General features: G+C 42.7%; 2 protein-coding genes across 5 annotated transcripts in view; both read right to left on the reverse strand.

Moving 5' to 3' along the window:
* Window positions 1-11,524, reverse strand: part of flt1 (fms related receptor tyrosine kinase 1) — a 34,431-nt gene extending 22,907 nt beyond the window's left edge. For 2 of the 3 annotated variants that reach the window (XM_067578374.1, XM_067578376.1), the window contains exons 1-6: window positions 11,384-11,524; window positions 8,570-8,666; window positions 7,737-7,942; window positions 4,701-4,825; window positions 770-935; window positions 515-651 (exon numbers count right to left, since the gene is read on the reverse strand). In XM_067578374.1, coding sequence (XP_067434475.1) covers window positions 515-651; window positions 770-935; window positions 4,701-4,825; window positions 7,737-7,942; window positions 8,570-8,666; window positions 11,384-11,438 — 786 coding nt within the window. In that variant the 5' untranslated portion in view covers window positions 11,439-11,524. Of the gene's footprint in view, window positions 1-514; window positions 652-769; window positions 936-4,700; window positions 4,826-7,736; window positions 7,943-8,569; window positions 8,667-11,383 lie in introns of those variants that run through there. The other variant, XM_067578375.1, reaches the window with a different exon arrangement.
* Window positions 11,384-22,937, reverse strand: LOC137173503 (suppressor of tumorigenicity 14 protein homolog). 2 transcript variants are annotated; one of them, XM_067578379.1, is made up of 19 exons: window positions 22,545-22,937; window positions 21,768-21,954; window positions 21,508-21,632; window positions 20,395-20,462; window positions 19,447-19,640; window positions 19,260-19,349; window positions 18,482-18,701; window positions 18,175-18,317; window positions 17,913-18,010; window positions 17,651-17,760; window positions 17,306-17,439; window positions 17,043-17,147; window positions 16,449-16,559; window positions 16,240-16,353; window positions 16,018-16,137; window positions 15,725-15,908; window positions 15,374-15,645; window positions 15,052-15,188; window positions 11,384-14,558 (listed from the first exon to the last, which is right to left on the reverse strand). In XM_067578379.1, the coding sequence occupies exons 1-19, from the start codon at window positions 22,623-22,625 to the stop codon at window positions 14,391-14,393; spliced, it is 2,661 nt and encodes an 886-aa protein (XP_067434480.1). In that variant the 5' UTR covers window positions 22,626-22,937; the 3' UTR covers window positions 11,384-14,390. The 2 variants fall into 2 exon arrangements, with proteins under 2 accessions (XP_067434480.1, XP_067434481.1); XM_067578380.1 differs by lacking the exons at window positions 21,508-21,632; window positions 21,768-21,954; window positions 22,545-22,937 and adding an exon at window positions 20,700-21,330.
* Between the last annotated feature and the right edge of the window lie 276 nt (window positions 22,938-23,213).

The raw sequence follows: 23,213 nt of genomic DNA on the forward strand, positions 1-23,213 counted from the left end.
TCCACATTTGTTATAAGTAAAGATGTTGTCCATTCTGCTATTTGAAATTGTAAAACTTCAAAAAAAAATTCAAAAACTTTTTAAAAAATGGCAGCTTATACTTTGAATACAATAAATACATAGTAACCTTCTACTTTTGCTCAAATAAACTTTTAAAGAAGAACTTTTATCTATACTCAGGTTTTAATTAGATTATAAAAAATTCTTGTACACCATAATATCTTAGTGACAGGTGCGTAGGATCAAAAACTCCACTCATGTCAAATATCAATAAAGCGACTAGTACGTGTACTTGAGCTGGAACTGCATGTCAGGTTTTTTACTTTAACAGTCTGTCAGCTTGTCATCTTATTTCAGATCAGACACAGTGAAGTGACTTACTGTTCCCTGAAGAATATTTGAAGGCAACAGACTATTAAAGCTCTAGTCAGTCTCTGTCAAAGGTCATTTGTCGTCTAATCCTGTTCTTCCCTGGTTCATACAAACTCTCTGCAGACATGAATGCACGTCTGACCTTTCCAGGGTAGTCCCAGGTGATGTTGACTCTGGTGTTCAACTCCCCTTTAGCAGTGCAGTTCAAGACCAGTCTCTCTCCCTTCAGGGCCTGCACAGGACGACTGCTGTTCAGATACACCTCCATGATGTTACTCACTGGCACAAGAGAGAGAAAAATATAGGAAATGATATATAGAGAGGCCAGAGTGGACTAGAGGGGAGACACATGCATTTTTACGTGTGATTTATGTACTGCTGTGGAGTGCATGCTGACCTGGTCTGTGGACAAAGTATATACGTGACTTGTGTGTTACGCCGTCAGTAGTGGTCTGGCAGTAGAAGAGGCCAATGTAATAGAAGGTGGGAGTTCGGATGGTGAAGCCTTGCTTGCTGCTCCAAATGATGTTCCTCTGATCTGGACTCAGGCTGTGGTTGGGGAACTGTGGGAGGAGTAGGCAAAACACTTCAAATGTTTGACTGTACCAAAACCATGAGAACACACATCAAGCACAACTAAAACCTCACGTACAAGTGGGGAAATTAAGGCCCCAGAAGACTATCACAATGAAGAATTTTGATACTATAACCACAAAAAATGGAAATAAGGGTGGAAAGGCTCACTTGTGAGAACTTTGCAAAAACAACAACAATACACCCGAGGAAACATTAGCATTTGTCATTTGCATCACTGCCAGAAAAGAAAATAAATGACATGATTTTAACGGGAAAATGGCTCAGCTTCTCAGCGTCAATAGAAACATGTATCGAGTCCAGAGTGAGAAAGTGTTTTGTGCCAAATCCATGATGAATTTTGAGTCCTGAGGGGCAACTCCAAGCCAAGAGAAAAGTATTTATTAACAAGACTAAGAGTCTACAAACATGCCAGAGGCTCTATAAAACTGTAACACTCATTGCAAAAAAGGGGGAAAAGGCTATTAGATAGATTAACAAATTATTGGACAATTTGATTTTGAGCTGATGATGGTGCCAGATTGAAATATTATAGGGTCACCAAAGGTTCATGGAGACCAATAATGTTTGTACTTGATTTCATAACAATCCAGACACAGTTGAGAAATCTCACTAAAAAAATGAAAATATAAACCTCATGGTGGTGCTAAAAAAGTCAGACAATCACTCACATCAGGAGGATTCATCTTTTGGGGATCCTGATCTTCATGACTGTACAAAATTTCCTGGCAGTTTATCCAGTAGTATATGAATAATAAGTTGTATTTGAAAATAGCATTTTTTTTTTTAAAACCTGAGGCTAAGTCCTTCTAATGTAGGCTATAGGTCTAATTATATTCAAAGCTGCATCTGTCACTGCCTTGTTTAATTTTTGTGAGATTTATCCAGGCTGAAACTGGAGACTTCAAGTCTCAAGATCTCATTGTTGTTACTGACTCAAGTCCAAGTCTGCAGTTCTGATGGATTATGTCCTTGTTCACTTTTACTGTAATGCAGAAGTGCACTTGAGAATGCTCTTTCGCTGATTAATGTAATTTTTAATCAGAAGTTGTCCCAGCTGAGCATTGGAGCCAGATATTGAGAAGGCATCAGATGCACAATCTACAATGTCTTGACTCAACTTGGAGGCAGAGCATCAGCTAACGGTTCAGCGTTAGACACTTTTTTTTCAACACCTGAACAAAACTGTATCCACTTAAGTGACTAATTTGTAGAATTGGGTTTGAACTAAAATCAAACTTTTTTGGCAGCTCCTTTGTTTGCTTTTAAGAAACAGATCTATCTTGGTCACAAGTCCTTTTTGGGATCAGTGGATTATTTTTGGTCACACAAAAATCTCCAGCTGATGCCAACAATAGAGTCAGATGAGTCAAAAAAAATATCTTCACATGAAGCTGTCTGTATTCTCACAGGGTTCGTTTTGTAATCTGGCTTCTTGGCTACCTTGACATGGACTCTTGTGTAACTGTGTAACCTTGTTGTTTTCTTCGAGGCAGACTCAAGGAAATGTTTACTAGAGTTTCTGTGACACAGTGGAAGCCTCCCACCCTCTCTCAAGGGAACAGGTGGACCACCACCCCCCCACCACCACGACCACCACACACACACATACACACATCCCCCCTCCTGCACCCCCAGTGTGAACTGGCTGATATCCCCCCTCTCAGAGTGAGGTGACCCTTTCAGACGCCGCTAAGCTCCTCCTCTGTCCCTCTCGGTCCTGTAAAGTAGCCTCTCACTCTCCCCACCTACAAAACTCACTGGCGCCCCATCTAAGTGCCCTTAGTGCCCTTTCTGCCCCTCTTACCCTCATCCACCAACCAAACATGGAGGCAAGGCGAAGGTGGGGAGGCGGTGGTAGAGGTGGAGACAAGAGGAGGAGTGAAAAGAGCCAGAGGAGTCAGGATATGAGAAACGTGACTCTAGTCCATCTCCTTGCATCCTGTTACTACAGGATATAGACATTTGGACTGGAACCCCAGGTCAACCCCGACGTCCCGGACCTCCGGGACCTCTCGGTCACTTTCACGGCTAGAAGCGAGAGAGTCAGGCCTCCTTGGTATTGTTCCCGCTGAGAATGGTCGCATTAAAGATCCAGGCAAAGTGCAAAATCCTTCCAGGAAAAAAACACTCCAGAGGCCAGTGACATTGAGAAGATTCCTGGTTCAAGCTGGCCAGCGGAGGTCGAGAGGGGTGAGAGGAGCGAGCGGGAGATGAAGGAAGAGGAGGAAAGCTATTTTAAGAATAATTACCTTAGTGGTTCCAGGCATTTTTTGAGGAGATGGAAGCAGGACAAAAACATGTGTGTGTGTGTAGCCATGTCTGTTTTAGGATCTGATTCAAAGTTTGGAGAAATACTAGGATGTGACAAACAAGGTCTGGCTTGTCCAAATGTTTTTGCACTTCCTGGATCCTAGACATTTTCTTTTGTTACAGCTTTCCTCTTGATTTTTTTAAGTCAATTAAATTAAGTCAAGGAGCTTTGAAGTTTAAGTTGAAGAAAATTACTCATGTGAGTTAAATAGAGTCATCTAGGCTTGGGGACTGCATTTTAAAAAAAGGAAACATGCGTTATAAAGTAGGGGCAAGACTTGAGCATTTACCAGACAGAGAGGGTCTGGCAAAAGATGCTCTTGAGTTGCATTATGGGAAGTGTAGGATCTAAGATTTTTTAGAGCTTGACCCATATAGAAACTAAAAGTAAAGATATCTCAGCCTCTGCTTCTGATTTTGACTATTCTTTTTAAAATCTGTCTCTCACAAGTACCCCAACATTATGAAAGTGTAGTATTAAATTGCTAGAGTGTTCCTTTAATTCATTTTTTTCTTAATTGTTTTCATGCATACAAAAAACAAACGTGGGCATTATTCACCAGAGCCTACTGTATGACAAATACTGTACTGTAGTTATTCACAAAAAGCTTCCTACAATGACGCACAAACCACTATATTAATGATCAGCACTCCTGATTAAAGAGATTGTACTGCACTTTGATCTGCTGAGGCCAACAGTAGCTGCTTCTGCTTCCTCCTCCAGGCAAGCCAGCTGTTTAAAGCATCAGGGGGGAAGTTGGCAGCCAGGGTTGCTACTACAAGAGGTGGAGGGTGAGATGTGGGAAGTGGTGCTGGCCGGGAGCCAACGGGGCACTCCAGACCCCATGTCCTGTCTCCAGGGGTAAGAAAGAAAAAAAAAAAAAAGCCAACAGGATGACGTGGGCGCCGCTTGATTGGAAAAAGCCCGTAAAAAGGAGAGGCATCTTTGGTTTTCTTGAAGATGCAAGCAGACAGACAGTTTTGTTTCATCTGCAGACCAGCAAACTGATACATCAACATGAACACATGCAGACAGCGAGCACTCCAAACGCTCCTCTTTGCACTTAGTAAGACTGTCTGCTCTCCCCCTCACTCAGCACTCAAGCACCAACACTCACAAACACATCCGCACACACTTTCACACATATCCGCAGACGGACACAAACAAACGGACACACTCGCCACAGAGTAATGGCTGCCAAGATAAGAACAATGTTGCGAATGATCCGGAGAAGGAGAAACAACGGGACGGTGCATTGTGCGCATATGTGAGCCCTGATGGAAAAAACTGACTGGGACAAGTGATGATGTGCAGAGAATGTGAGTGTAACGTTAAGTGTGTAGATACACTCCCTACATGTAGAAAACACATCCAAGGTGTCAGCATGCTTGACAGATCATTTCTTTTTTTGTGCACTGACCTTGACCAGCGTGGTGGTGATGTTAGGATGGGTGACCCTGCAGGGGATGACCAGTGGCTGCTTCTCCTTCATGTACAACACATCTGGGCTCATAGCCGGATGTTCCACAAATGGCTGCTGGCTGTCTGAAACCCAAACACTGCGGTCAGGGACGCATATGGTACAGATAACAAGCATGTGAAATAAATGCAGAAGCAGTTTTTGTTTCTTACACACCAATATCATATGGAAACAATGAGAATATACAAGCATGTGTCAAGTTTAAAGGGTCAGTTCACTCAAATGACAAAAAATATAGTTTCTCACCTCTAGTTGTATCGAGCCACATGGATAGTTTCAGTGATACTTGTCTGGATTTTAAGATATTTGTCTCTAAGGCTACTAGTAGAACTGCAGATCACTCTGTTTTTTCCAAACAACAGCTTAAAAACTAGATATTCATTTTAGAGTCGTATAAAAAGAGACTATCAGCAAATCCTCACATTTAAGAAGCTTGAAAAATGACTGAAATTATTAACCGATTATCAAAATCTGTCTAATATTTCTGAGATTTCTGCCTCCACCCCAGTTACTGGAGGCTAGTGGAATTATGTTTGTGATGTTCAAAGCATTGAAAATTGACATTTAAACTGATTCTTTGGTAGAAAGTAGTTCTGATGAAGCTTTTCACAGGGACAATTTTTGAAAAGAGGAGCATCTGTTAAATAGTTGAACTTTTTAATGCTGTGAGCAAAGCAAATGAAATTCAATTTGCCTCTTGTTTTTAATCTGTCTTCTTTCCAGGTCCTACCAATTTGGCAGCACCTGGAAGTTACTTGACATCTTCCCAGATTTATATTCAATATGTTTTAATATGGACCCCTAATAATGTCATGCAGTTTCTCCATAGTGGATTTTGGCTACTTTGTGCAGTACATAAGACATCTACTGCATCCTCCTCTGTTGCTCTTCTTCAGGTTTCTTCTTTTTGTTTTGCGTGTTAAAGGTTTTTTTGGGAGTCTGAGGACAGATTGTAAAGCCCTTTAAGGGTAATTTGTGATGCATGATTTTGGACAAAATAAATAAATGAATTGACTTGACTTCATGTAGTGGGGTAATCTCCAAATCTATGGTCAAATAAGCCCCAAAACTATTTGCATGGCTAGATACAAGAGTTTAAGGATAGGTTCACAATTATTCAAGTAGCAAAAGTCAGGTGCCCAAATGAACATTGAAACATTGACACAGGCTTTGCTCACTGTAATCATTCCCTCCTCTTCATACTGACCATTAGAAGATCCCCTCCAAATATGCTTAAAATGTAAGCGATGGGGGACAAAAAATGTATTTAAAGGTGTTTTTATAGTCTTTTTAGTAAAAAAACAAAAAACCCCAACCTTCTTTGTCTCAACTGACAATAGTGGTGATGGTGGAAGTCTAGGAACAAAAGAGGGACTTTGGCACTAAAAAGACTTTAAAATATATTGACTTGATTTGACTAATTTGGATGACTGAAGCTTCATATTAGCTTCAAATAAACTTAAATACATTTTTGCATGGAAGAAGGACTGTGGATTTTATCCCCCATCACTTACACTGAAAGTGCATTATAATCTCTTAATGGCCAGTATGAACAGGAGGAATGATTACAGCAAGAAAAACATATGTCAATGTTAATTTGGGCACCTGATTGTTGCTTTATGACAGACAGAAAAATTGTGAACCCGTTCTTTAAGAGAGAAAATAATCCTTTTTTGTAATTTTGAGCAAACTGAGCCTTTCAATTCATGTGCACATAGGAAACCAAGAAAACAATCCCCTGCTGCTCCACAAACACACAAACAAACACAATTGCAAGTATCAATCGCAACAACAAACAAAAACAAACATACACACACTCCTAAACATACACACACCCATTCATTGAATACCCATTGAGCAAATGACTTCAAGTCAACAATAAACACTCAGATTGTTTAGAGGCAATCAAACGGCCTCTCTGAGCTTTCTCCTCCCTGCTTGACTACTGTAATATTTCTGTGCCATTGAAAGGTGTGGGTGTTGCTCAGTGTATTGTTTGTTACTGTAGGGTGTTATTCAAGGAAAGCAAATCTCTGAACATTCGAACAAAAGTACCCCAAGGACTAGCGGACTGAGGGTTTCCTTCTCTTGCTTTGATTTCATATAGAGGGCTCGGGGAGGAGGCATCGTCTGAGCAGAGCTGCAGGCCAAGTCTGATGCTTAATGGACATGGCGACCTGAACGATTGATGGCCCCCGAGGGTCCTGTTGGCCAAACAGTAGCATGCCCTGTGACCCTGGCCTCCAGCCCAGCTCGGTGCTTAGATAGCGACACCCCCCCCCCCCCTCAACCAGGACAGGGAGGAGCTGCCCCGGGCAGACATCGTGCCTCCTTTGCCCCTGGATACTACTGAGCCACTGGCCTTCATCTTATCCTTCACAGCTACACCTACACACACACACACACACACACACACACACACACACACACACACACCTCCCCGCCGCTACCTTGTAGAGACACAGCGACATCCCCTCCCAGCACACCCCCTTCAAGCCCTTCCCCTCCTTCCCCGAGCACAGGATGCTTCAAGCAAGGCTGAGCAAAGCAGATAAGGCTGATGCCCTGGGAAACTCTGCCCAGGCCTGAGCCTTTCAGCAGCTGGGCTATTCCTGGCCTCGAGGTAGCACGTAAACGAAAGTAAAAAAGGATTTATATATAGACGACAGGGAGGTAGACACGGGCTGAGAAAAGAGAGGCAGGAGAGGCGGGGGGTGAAACTGTGCCAGAGTCATCAAGAAGGATGTGTTGTTGGGACAAACTGTGTTTAGATATAATTGGCTCTCTGGCATTGGTCTGTATTTAGCACCCACCACATCCTGTTTAACCTGGGGATATAAACAATAAGCATGCAGGGGTTGAAGGAGTGAGGGGTTTCTCTATGAATGTGAGAGAGTGTGCAGGACAGCTAGAGAGAAAGAAACACAGTCGGAATGAAGAAATGATCTGGGTGATGCTCTTCGACCAGTGTCTTACCTGTGATATATACATAAACAGAGGCCTGTTTTCGGATTCGGTGTCGGTAACGGCAGCGGAACTGGCCAGTGTGCAGGGTCTGTGCACGTCTGATTGTCACATGGCTGCAGTAATGCTGGTTTGTCCTCCCACAGCGAGATTCCTGCATTTGCACCTGATCTCTGTCCAAGCCTGCTGGGAACGCCCACGTCAGCTCCCAGCGACCCCTGGTCAACAGGTGCAGAGTTGTGAAAGTTTGCACTTCGAATACACTTGAATGTCAAAACACCTTTCAGCTAATGATTGTTTTAATATGTGCAGGTGAGGGAACGATGGAATAAAGCCTCATTAAAATATGTTTCCAGAGATTTAAATTTCTCTGTCTGGCCTGGTATAAAGAGAAAGTTTTTCGACTTTTTTTTTTTGACATTATAAAGATCTTTTAAAGTCACATTCTTTATGTTTTGGTTTCTCCTTTTGGAAAATGAGAAAGAAAACTCAAATTTGCAGACACTGCTGGTCTGGTTTTGATGAAACTTTACTGCATTGTTCTGTCATTAAAAAAGAACAATAAAATAATTGGCCTTTTGAAGACGTCTTCTCTGATGTGGAAGCATCTTAAAATGAGATTCTTCCTCCCAGAGACCTTCAACTGTACTGAGTTTAACCTCAAAACAATGACATTCTCTACAGAAAAAAAGTCTGCAACTTGTTTCTGCAACAACTCAGTGTCCCAATGAATGATTTAATTTCATCCAAAGTGTGATTTAAAGGTGTGAACCATGGTGCGTCTTCATCCCACCTCAGTTCCAAATTAGGGTTTTCTGTCTCAGATCTATCTACCTGAAACTCACCTGCAGTTGAGCAGTAGTGTCTGGTTGGCATCCAGGACCAGCTGCCGGGTTTTCACATCCAGTATAGGCACGCTGTACTTCCCCCTTGGCTCTTTATCTGCAGAGGTAGGACAAAGGATGAGAATACAGGTGTAGAGGCAACATCTCATCACTGATTAACTGCAAGTGATGGGATTAGTTGTCTGATGGCTTTTCTTGATCCACATATGAACTCTTTTATTAATTGGTGCTCTGCAGTGAGGTCAGAGGTCAAGGTCAGCTTGTAAAGAGTCTTGAGGAGGGTGTACACTTGCTGAAATGGGACCATTTTTAAAGGAAATCCTGCAAGACAAAACACTTTACAACCAATAAATAGTTGGGACAGTTCCTGTAAGCTCCGTCACACCAGACTAAACTCTTAACTGACTGCTGGTCCCTGCTGGTCCCAGTTCCCAGTTCCACAGCACGTCCTCCATCCAGGACAAAGTATCTGTGACCCTTCTCACATCTCCTCGCTCAGGCCACTTGACAACTCGTGTGGAAATGCGTAAGCAGTGTCCCTCTTGTTTATCAAATAAAGACATTTCTCCACTCCATCGCTGAGGTTTATTAATGAGAGATAAAGACTGCTGTCTGTCCGCCCTTCCTTCCTCCAAACAACAGCGGAAACATCATTCAGGGAAGTCCGTCCTTCAATGTGACTGCTCCTTATAGAGTGTATAACACACAGCTCCAAATACTCTCCAGAACACAGTTACGTTACTGCTGTGTGAGAAGTTAAATCACTTGTACGGCAGCGAGTGAGTTTATCACTAAAGTCCATTATTACCACTCATTGTCAGCATCATTGTTCCCAGTGGATACCCCATTGAGCAGATCTAGCATTACTCACACTGCTAGCACTTCCTATACAGTTTCCTTGGATTTCACAGTGTGTGAGTAGGCAAGAAACAAGCGCACGCGCACACGCACACACACACACACACACACACACACACACACACACACACACACACACACACACGGAAGAGTAAAAGAAGAAAGAGGGGAAGTTAGAAATCTCCTCGGAGGCATTTTGGAAGTTCTTCAACAAGCTGCAAAGTGTCTAAAAGTCTCACTTTCCTAATAATTAAGTGCAGTTCTCATCCACTTCAACAAAGTAAAAGATAAAGTTTATGGTTTTACACTGGGAAAATCTTCCCCGCTGACACATCAGGAATGTTGGAAGAAACTGATATATTACTCACATACAAAAGTGATATTCAATACAAGATAATCATGCACCTCAAGGTCTTTTTGCACTGATTCATATCCCTCCATCTCGTCCCCAAAGCCTCTAAAATCATTTCCAGAGAATCCACGATTCTCAACTTTCTGCATTCTGTTGTGATCAGTCAACACATGAGCCACAAAAAGTGGTAATTATCAATAACATGTCACTGAATGATGTCATTTATGTTTTATGTCATTTTTTGATGATTTTCAATTAAATGTGTTTTCTGAAAAAAAAAATCCAAGGTTTTCTGTTACTATCATCGTTATTTAACCTAAAATTTCGTTCTAATTGTACTCATGGAAAATGAATGTTTGTGAAATGTATATGAATGTAGGATGACATATATAAAATGTACATAGAAATTCAAAATTCCCTAAAATCTTGACTAATAAGCAAGTTTCTAGTTGTGTCTTAGTTGCCGATTTTGCTAAGCAGGAGATAGTTTGTGATAATTTGTGTAGTTTACTTAAAAAACAGACATAAATAAGATAAAATAACATAAAAACTATTGATTTAAAATATTTAAAACAAGTATTAAATACCAAATGCTTCGAGTTTCATACAAAAAAGTCCAAAAAATAGGTACAAAATGCACGTTAGAAATATTAAACATAGGTACAAAATGCACGTTAGAAATATTAAACATAGGTACAAAATGCATGTTAGAAATATTAGAGTTGAGTAAACGTTTATTAAGAGATAGACTGTGTCAACTGATATAATGATAGCATTTTTATAGCTCATCTGTATTAAGACACTGTATGTACGGTATGTGAAGATCTGAACTTCAATAGAGAGAGATCAGCGAAGCGCATAAAAACAACCTGCCGACTGTTTTAGCAATAAGCACAAATTAACCTCGGTTCCTGCTCACTGGGTATTTTCCCTCAGCTGGTCATGACCTTTCGTTCATTTATATCAGAACTTCCATTTGACAAACTCATCAGTCTCAGGAAACAACGCCCTGCGTGTGTCCATTCAACCGGGGCCAAGCGCACAAGGAGCCGGGCCACAGAGGTCCGCATAATCCAAACAAGTGTCCCGCAGGATAGCGCTTATCTCCCTCACTGCAGTCGGTGTTAATAGAGGTTTACAAGCTGAACAGTCTCACACACACACGTTCGCACCGGTGACTTAATTGGCCGTTAAAAGAGCAGCGGAACCACAGCGTGTCACAAAGGCGAGAGGCAGATTTATGTATCTTTTGTTTTCTTGCAGAGAAAAGAGTGAATGACCTGCCTTAGTGGTGGAGAATACTCTCTTTTAGAAAAGCACTAGGACGCCTTATGACCCTGCAGAACCATCTAGCTTATGGGAAATAATATCCACAATAAAACTCGTGCGTAAAATGGATTTTTCTAGGTTGCAACTTCTAGTCTCGTCTCTTCTTTAGTTCACATCGCAAATGTTGCGCTGTGTAGTGGCCTAAATAACTCAATAAGAACTTTGGATAACCAAATAAGATATTAAATATACGAGCAGGAGCCCAACTCTTTACAGCAGGTGCTCCGAGCACCCCGCAGCGGTACGGCATCAACAAAAGTGAACCTGTTACTCACCTTTCGCAAGAACACCATACAATCCACAAAGCAGGCAGATGAGAATAGTTTTCATGATGTTTGCGGACTCCGGTGCAATGAGCGCGTTTCAAAGATAAAGTGTGACACAAGTTTTATTCCTGCTGTTGTTTTCTCCCCTCCAGGGTTAGACTACACACACACACACACACAAAGCGCAGCGCTCTTGGCTGTGGCGCTCAGCGCTGATGGCCAGTGAACGCAGATGGTTGGTTTCCTGAGGATAGCTGCGGGAGATCACGCAACAGAACACCACGCTTGAACTCCAGTGCAACTTTTTCCCATCGTTTTGGATAGTGGCGCGGATTTATACAGTTCCCACAGTGCAGCCACCGGATAGAGGGCTTCCGTGACGTCCATTGACACACCCAAGGCGCGTAACAGCAGTCCCCTTTTAGCTGTCCCCTTTAAGCTGTCCCCAGTGGTCAAGCTATCGACCAGTGAGGCGTTGATTAAAAATGATCGAGTTCTTTTTCTTGAATAACTTTTAATAATATATTATATTATGAATGAAAATGCCTTTAACCAACCAATAACAATCAACTTAGGCTATCACATTTTCAGAAGTAGCAGGAATTGCATCACCGACTATCTGAGAGGATGCGCACATGTCCGCTCTGTGCATAAATTTTATGTACTCCGGGTTGGTACACGGGATTAGCAGCACGTAGGCATCGGGTTAGGGTTAGCCGGTGCACGGTCGGGTGGTGTTTTCACGTACGCAACGACTTGAACGTCGGGTATCTCTCGTGTTTCATTTTGCTGATGTTTCACCATACAACAAATAAACAAACTGGGCTGATTGGTAGAGTATGTCACAAATTCCACAACTAGAATAATACTGATCTCACCATAATGTGACGATATCTGCGTTCATATGTGAACCTTTGCTTAATAAATCCTGCTTTATATAATCAGATGAAATAAACGGGTTGATACCCAGACTGCGAATTACTGTTCTGTACAGATGTGTCATACTCCTTAAGACAAAAGCGCAAAAACATTTGCAACCTCACAGCCAAAACTTTAAGTTAAGAAAAAGGTATAAAAATTAAAAAAAAAGAAAAAGAAAAAAGAAAAAGACAAATGCCACTGTTAGACATAATAATAAGAAATAATATAAATGTGATAATAAACATATAGCAATGAGTACAATTTTGTTGTGTATAAAACAAAGCTAGGATTTGCTGCATCGGTAATTGTGTCTTTAATATAAAGGCAAATAATTTTATATTATTTAACAGTGAGGCAAACGGGAGTGTTTTTTAATTCTTTGGGTGTAAGGTGCATCATTCTCTCTGGAAATAAATGAGGCAATGGTGCAGATTGGCCACTGGATGGTGATGTGAGCTGAGTGAGAGCAGGGGAATGCAAGAGATAAATGTCATCCCTCTGAGCTCAGAAGTAGCTCTGTCTTTTATGTCTCATCACCACCACCTCCAACAGTAATATAGAGACTAAAAGATCTTACTAAAGATTGTCTGTTGATGATCATATCTGTTCCAGTATCAACCTTTGCATAGTTTTAGAGAGGGCTGTGATAACTCTTCATGGAGCAGCAAATACAAAGAGCAAAGGAGGCACCATTAAGATAAATTAAACCATCACAGTAAATCTGAAATGCAAAATATATTACCCACCTCCCATTGAGTGATTATTCACTCCACTACATTTAAAGAATATATTTAACATAGGGCTACGACTCAGATAAACTCATGATATACAAATACACACACATACAGTACAATGACAACTCTTAAACACATGGATCAAGAAGTCACGAGCACGCATGTACAGTACATGGACGAATGAAGGCGAGGGCTAAAACACATCCTTGTGGGGAGAGAACTGTTTCCACATTCAATAAATGTTGATTTAACTGATCTTTTCTTGAGTGCAACACCTGATATCTGTGGTGAACAATGTAGCTGGGGTAGGAAAATGCATGTCAGCTGATAAGTAACAAGAAATTGCAGTACATGAATGCCAAAGATATGATTGATGTAATTTGGAAATATTGTGCTCGCAATTCTTTAATAACCAAATTTAAGGGATCCTTGTCAAATTGTATTTATGTATATATATTCAAACTCTCAAATATCAACATCAGCATCTGCTTCAAAAAAATCAGTATTGGTCGGACTATAGAAAAAACAGTTGAGTGAAGGAGGATGAAGAGATGCAGAGAGAATAGGAAGTAATCGTTCACATTTACATGCACAGACTAACTTGGCTGGTGACAAACCCCAAATCCGCTCTAAATCCTGGCATTTACTGGTTTAAGTGGTTAAGTTACCGACCCGTCCAACCGTCTTTTGATCTTAAGCGTCGCTTGATGTCAACATCTGCTGTTCTCTACTATGTTGACAAAGCAATAATTAGATATTTTGGGGGAAACACGCTTATTTGTTCTCTTGCCAAGAGTTAGATGAGAAGATACTCTCATGTCTGTGCAGTAAATATGAAGCTACTGCCAGCAGCTGGCTAACTTAGCTTAGCATAAAGTCTGGAAACAGTGGGAAACACCTAGCCTACATGCAGTATTTGCTGACTTCTTATACAGGCCTACTGCCAAATCAGTCCAGATGTGTGGAGACAGTAAAAACCAAAAGTGAATGTTTTTATGTGTTTTTATGTCCAAACAAATCTTGCATCATAATTGGATTTGTTGTAATCTGTTTAAGGTTTCCAACCAAATTACACAATTTATGGGCAGTGACCAAAAAGTAAATTTAATAATCAGTTTAAGTTCTAAATTTTCTGCACATGTGAACAAAGCCAGTGTCAGGGTTTTGCGACTGATGGGATGCTGGTTGGTACGGAGATGGGATGATGCTCCTGCTGTTCTGTTCAAATGGGTCCACTCCCAAAAAACTGAATATGTTGCCATGTTATCATCCTTTACTCTGAACAAGGACTCCAGGTCTGAAACCTTCATCCTGCTTGTTAGGTCTGTACGCACTTTTGTTCATGTCTGTCTGGTGTTCAGTCACACCTGTCCTTTAGTCTGCTGATGGATCCAGTCAGTGAACTTGACCACCTGTGTGTACACTCCAGGACGGTTCTGCCTCGCGCAGCCTTCGCCCCAGCTCACGATTCCCGCCAGGAACCACCGTCTGCTGCGCTCCAGACACACCAGCGGACCTCCTGAGTCGCCCTGAGGGCACAGACATGCACAGTGATACACATTAAGAAGGAGAAGGGACGTGCTTACACCTAAATGAAGAAATAGATACAGAGGACACATACTTGCTAAAAAAATACACCCTAAATTGTATTCCTGTGAATAACTGTCCAAATGCAGACAATATGATGTCATGTCTAAATATATCCAGAGCAGCTAAAGTCAAGTTTAATTGTAGACATATGGACAGAAATTTATTGAAACAGAGAATATGAGTAACTCAAATTTAGGTAGAAGCATGATGAGTGGGAGACAACTAAGTGCGTCACTCAATTTATTAATGCAGACATGATCTGTTGAGGTTTATTAAAGAATCTACACAGCGCCTACAGCATCGTCTGTGGTTATGAGTAAAAGCTGAATTACAGCCATTCATCACGCAGCAACTCTGGGAAATACATGTTGACAGAGTCCAGTATTTTTCCATTAAATTCACACACACACACACACACACACACACACACACCTGGCAGGCATCCACCCCTCCCTGCAGGTTTCCAGCGCACAGCATTCTGGGAGTGACAGCGTCATCATACAGCTTGTTGCAGGTGTTCCTGTTGATTATTTTCACTGAGGCCTCCTGTAAGCGAGAGGCCAGCTCACCTATAATTAAAACACAAACAAAGCTGAAACATTTTGGTGTATTGGTTTGATGTATGTCTTTATTTCACCAGCATCCCCGTTACTTTCCAAATGTCAGAAAGATCCTGTTTTGCAATAAAGCTAAATTAAAAACATACTTTTTGCTAGCTCTTCAGTTTCATTAGATACTCTTGACCAGCTCTTACCGTCCTCCATGAGGACCCCCCAGCCTGTCACATAGCAGCTGGTCCCGGTGGTGAAGGTGTGTGAAGAGGCAGGGACACACACAGGCTGCACCAAGTCGTTGAAAAAGACGGGAGCACTGAGTTCAAGGAGGGCGATGTCATAGTCCGAGGTGAACTGGTCATACTGCGGGTGGAGGAGGATCCGGCGGATCGGTCTGGTGGCTGCTCCATTGTTCCCCGTGGTCATCACACGCATCCCCATGTGGGCCCGCCATGCACGAGTGTCAGAATATCTGCAGACACGACATGCATGAACACAGTAGAAACACATGGGCAGACTATTATCAAAAGGTTTTCAAGCATCTTTCTCACTTAATGGCATCTGAGTCCTGGAAGCAGTGAGCCGCAGAGATGAGCCAGCGGTTGGAGACCAGCGTGGCACCACAGACGTGGCCGTAGCGATCCATCTGGAGGCTGACCTGCCACGGCCATGATCCTGCTCCAGCATCAGAGCCGCCCACTATCTTAGTACGCTTCCTGGGCCTGGTGCCACACCCTGAGAGGGAGGAAGAGATAAAGAAAGAAAAAAACCACAAGATAAGAATCTTCTTTGTTCAGGAGAGTACAGGGGTGTGAGGTTGAGCTTGATGAATGTGTTTACTTACCACAGCGCAGTTCATCAGAGCCATCAAAGCAGTCTTTGACCCCGTCACACTCTGGGTTGACCTTGCTCACACATTTTCCATTAGCACATTTGTAGGAGGATGAGGAGCAACCTTTGTGGTCTAAAGAGAATGAATGCTTAGACAGAGTGAGACACACTTCAACATAAAGATAAAAATACAACATATTCAGTTCGTGAAGCCAGTAATGTCTCAAACACTCACACGCTCTGGTACAGTTTAGTTCATCACTGCGGTCTTTGCAGTCAATGACACCATCACACACTGAAGACTTTGGCAAACACACCTTGTTGGGGCAGACGTGATAGCATTTACCTCCTGAAAAACAAACACGTAAGCTTTAATTATTAAAACACACACACACACACACACACACGTACGCGCAGGTGTTACCATGGTGACACTCTACTCACTACAGGTGCCCTCTTCACTGCTGTCTGCACAGGCGCTCTGGCTCATGCACTGGCTGCTTTGAGGCTTACACTGTCCATTCCCACACAGCACCTCCCCCGGCCTGCAGGATGCTACATGTTTTACACATACATGCAAACATGCACACACAAACACACAAACATACACAAATCTGAGTCTAGCACAAGGTCTATGTCTCATCCATTTTACAGCCAACTAAGAGAAGTGGAAAAATCTAAAAACCACAAAAGGGAGGAAACTATAGTTGAGTTTCATTTCAGTTTCAAATGATCTGTTCAGTATTATTTTTCCATTACTCTTTATTAATCACTGAGGCTATAAAATCCTACATTTTCAGAGATAAAATTGCTTGTTGTGTCAATCAGCAGTCAAAAATTCAAATATATTTAATTTACAAATATATAAAAAAGAAAACCAGCACATTCTCACATTTTAGAAGCTGAAACTAGTCAATGCTTAAATTTTCAGCTTGATAAATCACTTAAATGATTAATCAGCTCTCATATAAAAACCATGTCAAGCTAGCCAAAATCAAATGCACAGTGCCTTACAGTGTCTTCAGGTAACAGACTTACAGCATTTAGCCTCATCCCGTCCATCTGAGCAGTCTTTAACCCCATCACACACTTTCCTCAGAGGGATACACCGTCCATCTCCACAGCGAAACTGACGAGGACAGGCTGGAGATAACCAGGAAGTAAATGAATTTTATACTTTGACTTTGAATATTTGTTTTAAAGAAACAAAAAGAGCCTCTCTGTCAAGGCCGATTACAGTGTGAGCTGAGTGCTTTTTGAAAATCGGTACAGTGGAGAAAAAGCATGAAATTTTGACTTACTGCCCTCAGGGGAGAAGGCTCGATAAAGCAAATAGAAACCCTTGTGAGTGATGGATTCATCGGAGTGGAAGTGGAGGGAGAGAGGAGAGGTGTAGACTCGCTTTTTGCTGCTGTCTGACACCGGGTTACACAGTCTGCATAGAGAGGAGCACAAAAGGATTTTTATCTTGAATTCACACATGAGGGCACAACAAACATGTATGTCATAAGAAATTCATTATTTTCTTAAAATTTTAAAGTCTGTGGATAAAGTGCTTTTCTCACAGGCTCCTTGGATGCAACTGTTAAACATTCACTAAATTCAAACCACCAGCTGTCTGTTCACAGTTCAGCTTCATGTCTCACTTGACCCCTCCGATGTCCAGCCAGTCTTTCTCGCAGCCGTCCGATGACGACGACTCTTGAATGTCCATCGTCACGATTGTCATGGAGATTAGGTATCCAGGCAACGGCGCCTGATTAAGTGATAAAGAAGATGACTCAAGGGTTCACACGCTGGAATGTGAACAGGCCAGATGACAAAAAAAGATGATTCACTCGTTCATCTTTTGACCTCCACCCTCTCTTTCTTATTTCTCTGTTTCTCACAGACACACACATGACTCACCCGTAGTGTCCAAGTGCAGTCTATATTTGGAGGGTAGTAAGAAGGGTAGTAGGGTGAGGAAAGAGAGCCGTTCCAGGAAGAAATTGATCCTCCACATCCTGTAGGGGGAGATGGTGACACAGATAATGTTAAGTGCCTAAATTACACAGTTTCACATGCGCTAATCAGGGTATCTAAGACATGACTACGAGCATATGACATAAGATTTGTAGAAATTGGACAGCCAGTGGGTGGTTTGGTGTTTTTGTGAGAGCACTCAAACCTGCTTTTGGAATAGCTTGGAAGTACGCTTTGAAGATTGCTCCATCCCTCTGTCTGCTGAAAGAGAAGGTGACCAGCATGACATTCCCAGAGGATGTCAGCTTCATGACAGGGGATGAGCCCGAAATGGGAAGTCCACACCACCTGAGACAGGTACAAATATCCAGGATTAGTACATGAAAATATAGAAAATTTAGCGCACGTTTTAGACAGTTCCTACTATTTTGACACGCACATGAACAATAACATGAACAATAACGCCATAAAAATTCCCTGCAAAATTACTTTGGACCATAAAATGTTTTTACCTGGCAATGATCTTATTCTGTAAAGGAAGCAGGAAGTCGTAGGCTGAGAGTTTGTGAGCGGTGCAGCTTCCTGGTGTGGCGCCGTGAAGGGTGAGAATCACCAGGCGAACCACATGGCCTGACGGCACGCGTAGCCGCCACTGGTAGTAAGGCTTTTTGGGACTCACAAGGCTCAGGGTGCGGTTGTTTCCATATTTGGCATAGAGGTCAAAGGACATCGCTAGACAGAGGAGGAGAGAGAAATATTTACTGGTGTTATACTGGCTGTTAATTGCATCAGAAAGCACATACAGATGGGTGACAGGGAAAATTTGCAGATCATTTTTTCTATTAATCGTTTTTTGAAAATGCCTGTTATAATTTCCAAGAGTCAAAGGTGATGTCTTCAAATGTCTTGTTTTATGCAAACAACAGTACAAAATCCAAATATTTTCAGTTTACATGTATGACGAAGAAACACCTTAAATCATCACATTTTAGAAGCTGAAACCAGCATTTTATCTTAAACTATGACTGAAACATTCTCTCGATCGACTAATTGTTGCAGCTCTAATGTTAACCATACAAATTGTAAGCAAAGAACTTAAAAATTCTGATCCCTCTGATTTAATCGAGGGCACGTAACAAATGCAGTCTAAATTCACTACAAGGTTCCTCCAAAAGCACCAATCCAGACATCAAGTAAAAGGATCAGGGACTTTCTTCAGTCATCATTTATATTTAATCCAAGAGAAACTCAAGACGTTGTAGTGCAGAGTCAGAAAAGTGCTCTCCTCACCTTGGAAGCCGAGCTGCCACTTCCCACTCTGGATGCTGTTTGGATTCTTAATCTTGTCTGATTTTTCTTCTGAGTCATCAGGGTCCAAACCTACACACACACACACACACACACACACACACACAGAATACTTAAGCGTGAATGTGTGTTTCTGCACTTGTATGTGTGCAACAGTGAGAGTCACTACCCAGCAGGTGGAGCATGCCGTCATCTTGCTCCATGTAGTAGCGCTGCTCGTTGCGGCTGTCCCGCAGCACCTTGTTGCTGCCAGGAAGCCTGCGCTGCAGCCTATCTGGGCTGGAGCTCCGGATCGCCATGGCGACATTGTCCGGGGCGGAGAATTTACTCCAGTAGAAAACATTGAGCCCTTCTGCTCCTTCACTGTCACACAAAGGGTTTACAATGTGGCTTTTCATCGGAGTGTGTTTACAGCTGAGCATATAGTCATGGGTGGATTACCGAACGGGCCTACCGGTCCCAGGCCCGGGGGGGCCCAATGGCTCCAGGGGCCCCTAAGCCAGAGCCTGTGGGTGAAGTCGCTGTTATTAACTTTGCATTTCTTGTTGCATAGTCGCTTAGTCATTCATGTCAGTAACAGAGCCCCAAAAGTCCTACTGAAAAACTGAAGGAATAGCCTAAACATTCACTTTGGGGGAGAGGGGGGCGGCTTTTATGGGCCCATTCCCAGTGGCCCATTGTCTGATAATCCACCCATGCATATAGTTGTCATGCATTTTCTTTATATGTATAAACTGTAGAGTTCATCAGTAGGCTTTGTTTTCAATTCAGTTCAATAGGTTTTATTAGCATGACATTTGACATGTGTTGCCAAAGCACAATTAAAGACAATGTAAAGGAATGAAATTGACAAAAATAATGTGAATGACAATATTAGTTAATAGAATAAAATACATAATGAAATAAATAAATTAAATAAAATAATATCTATGTAGAAGTAATATAAATAATCTAGTTAGTATTGGTACAATTTCAAGTGTTAATCTACTGAGGATAAAATAAAGAGATGTTAGTGGGGATAATACAAGATATCCATTATTCTATCGATAACAAAAGAAAATCTACTGATAGTAGAATAAAATTAAGAGATGTTAATGTTAATGTCACTGCAGCATACCTGAAGGCAGTAACTCCTGAGCGCAGGTAGTAAGAGCTCCACGGGGAGGACTCGTAGAGTTCAGAGAACTGTTTTTAAAAAATAAAAAGAAGGAAAAACACAAAAAAAAGAGGGTTGACCAGATATTGTACAGTAGGTGTGACATCACAGCGTTTCAAATGAGGTCACTTTTCCTGTGTAAGCGACACATGTGAACACACCTGCTCAAGTTCAACAAAAGTGTTGTTCCTGTGTGTGTGTGTGTATCAGACTCTGCATGTGTGTATGTTGACTTTGAACAGCACAAAGCTCCATTGTGTCTTTACCTGCCGGCCTTGTAGAGGTGGGACCCTGGGTGGTATGGGCTCCCAGCCTCTGGTTCACCTGTTCTTTAATAAACAGATGGCGGCACAGATAGTATGACCACTTAACAAGCCTGCTAACTCACCCTCACAGCTGATTACAGGGACATTACACTGTGTCACTGCAGCTTTTTGGGAATTTCCAAATCTAAATCCCCCCTCTCATATCCCCGTCCAGCCCCAAGTCCTTCTGTCATCCCAGCTTGCCCTACTGCCCCGTCTCTCCCTCTCAACTCCAGAGTCAAACTGAGGTTCTCCTCCTCTATGGCGCACAGAGCGGCTGATTGTGTGAAAGCTACACAGACAATGTTTTTATTGAAGGCCTGCTCTTCCTCTCACTCTTGCTGCCTGGGCCTTGCTGGGCTCACAAATGCCGGGTTTGTCCTCAGCCCCAGAAAGGGCCCTGTCCCTGGGGGTCTCGGGAACTCGCACACACACTGTGCCCGGCTCCTGTTTCAGCTTTACATTTAACACCACCAGAGAAAGACAGAAAGAGAGACAGAAGAGAGAAAAGTGGTGTGCAGAAAAAAAAACAGAGAGAGAAAGGAAGGACAAAGCCGATACGGAAAGAGAGTAAACGAATAAGAATGCAATGACGGACAACAGGGAAGGAGAATTTAAAGGAGAAAAAGGGCCGCAGTGTTTTGAAAATGCAACATAAAAGACTAGTGGCCTGCTTAGAGCAGCGAGATCAGCTTCAGCCAGGAGCGGAGAAGGTGAAGCGGCACTCAAGTGTCAGCGAGGCAGTGGTCAAGTCCACCGTCCCACTTACATAATGGTTCAAAGCCTGAGCCTGCAGGCGGAACTGCAGGGAGGTGGAGTCAGTCAGCTCTGAAGAGAAGTTCAGGTTTGAGAACTCCACGCTGCCGCCGAGGAAGAACACTGAGGAGGGCAGAGCTGAGGAGGAGGAGGAGGAGGAGATCTGAGACAAGTGCACTGTGTGACTGAAGGTGTAAGTAAAAAATAAACACATTTCAAGGAACAGGAGAAGACTAAGAGAAGTCTAGAAGAGCAAAGTAGATCTGCACTCACATGTTAAGTAGTGGAGGGTCAGTGCAATGGCTGCAGTGAAGGGAAAGAAAGGCAGGAGAACTAACATCCATCTCCTCCAGGAGCCACAGGCCGGAGCTCGTCCCCCTTCCGCCCTCTGCTCTGCAGGATCCTCAGGCTTCGTGGGGGAGCTCAGACACTGGGTGGGCTCCTTCAACTCCCCCTCTCCCTTCCAGAGAGAAGAACATGACTCAAATATCATACAGCTTCTTATGTCTGTGCTCAAGTTGCTTCTAATTGTTATTATGACCACAGGAGAGGAGCAGTAAAGAAAAGGCAGCCTATATGCCAAGAATCAATGAGACATAGATTTTATGCCTGAGCAGACGCTGATTTACTGAGAACATCTTTGAGCTGAAAGGATCTTCTAAAACGTTTAAGGGGTTGGCAGGATTCCCCAGGGGAGCAGACAAAGCGTGGTGATGGGGGGGAGGGGGGGTCTGCTTTCCCACGGCCTGGCACTGCGGTGTCAGCACTCAATCAAGTGTCTCACCCTGACAATCATGAGAAAGGGACCCACTTAACCCTAGAGACGGATTTTATAATTAGGATGAACCATGGATGACTGGATTTGATAAGTGCTGATTAATATGCATGCTTCTGGTATTATATTAAAAAAAAAGTTTGCAAAAGTTAAATAAACACAATGATTTCGGAGTAAAGCAAGAATATAGTGAGAAAACAGTTTCTTGGATAAGCGATGTCCCGATTGGCACAGACTTTTACGCGTGATGAAAAACACCGGCAGTGATGGCTTACCTGTGCAGCGGAGCAGCCTGGGTGTCCATGCCCGGAGACGCAGTACACTTCGCAAGTTTTAATTTTGGGGAGAGTCCTCATAGCACTGTCCCGTTTAGCTCCGGAGAGTCGATATGCAACAATACCTCAGGCATAGAAACGATGGAGAGAGGAAACCCCCGCTGCCGCTTACTTTGAAAAAAAAAAAAAAAAAAAAGCACAGAAATCCGACCTGAGCGGCTCGGATGCGGCGGGGCATTCACCGCCTCCAGTTTACCTGGGCTGCAGGTGTCACACGGAGCCCCACAATGCAGTGCGGGGGACAATGAGACCACTATGAAAGCGTACAATCCGCACAACCATCCGTGCGACAGATATTGTGGGCAAACTTCCTCGCTGTGTATGCGGGAGTTAAGCTCGGAGGGACAAAAGAGTGTTTGAGGGAAACGTGTGCGAGGTATTACAAACGGAGCTTGGCTGCTGTGCCCCTGGATGCTCCACAGGGGCGCCAAGCAAGACAGAACCTGCAATTACAAATCTGGCAAACTGTAACAAGCAGTCTGAGCACTGGAATCAGAGATGCCTGAAGAGGATTGCAATCTTTAACTTTATTGAGGCTATCTCTTGGAGTCAAAGATCAATAGCACCTTGTAAAATCAGTGAAAGGCATATACTGCTCTTAACATAAAA

Source organism: Thunnus thynnus, chromosome 21 (genome assembly GCF_963924715.1).
Source record: "Thunnus thynnus chromosome 21, fThuThy2.1, whole genome shotgun sequence".
NCBI classification, from domain to species: domain Eukaryota; kingdom Metazoa; phylum Chordata; class Actinopteri; order Scombriformes; family Scombridae; genus Thunnus; species Thunnus thynnus.

Bases quoted from the DNA above. Each gene is read 5' to 3' on its own strand.
- LOC137173503 (XM_067578379.1), bottom strand. From the start codon at position 22,625: ATGAGGACTCTCCCCAAAATTAAAACTTGCGAAGTGTACTGCGTCTCC. The intron at 19,641-20,394 runs GTATGCTGCAGT...TTTGTGTGACAG, and splicing joins TCAGGAGTTACTGCCTTCAG to TGAAGGAGCAGAAGGGCTCA. The intron at 15,909-16,017 runs GTAAGTAAACAC...CCTCCCTCTCAG, and splicing joins CTCTGATGAACTGCGCTGTG to GGTGTGGCACCAGGCCCAGG.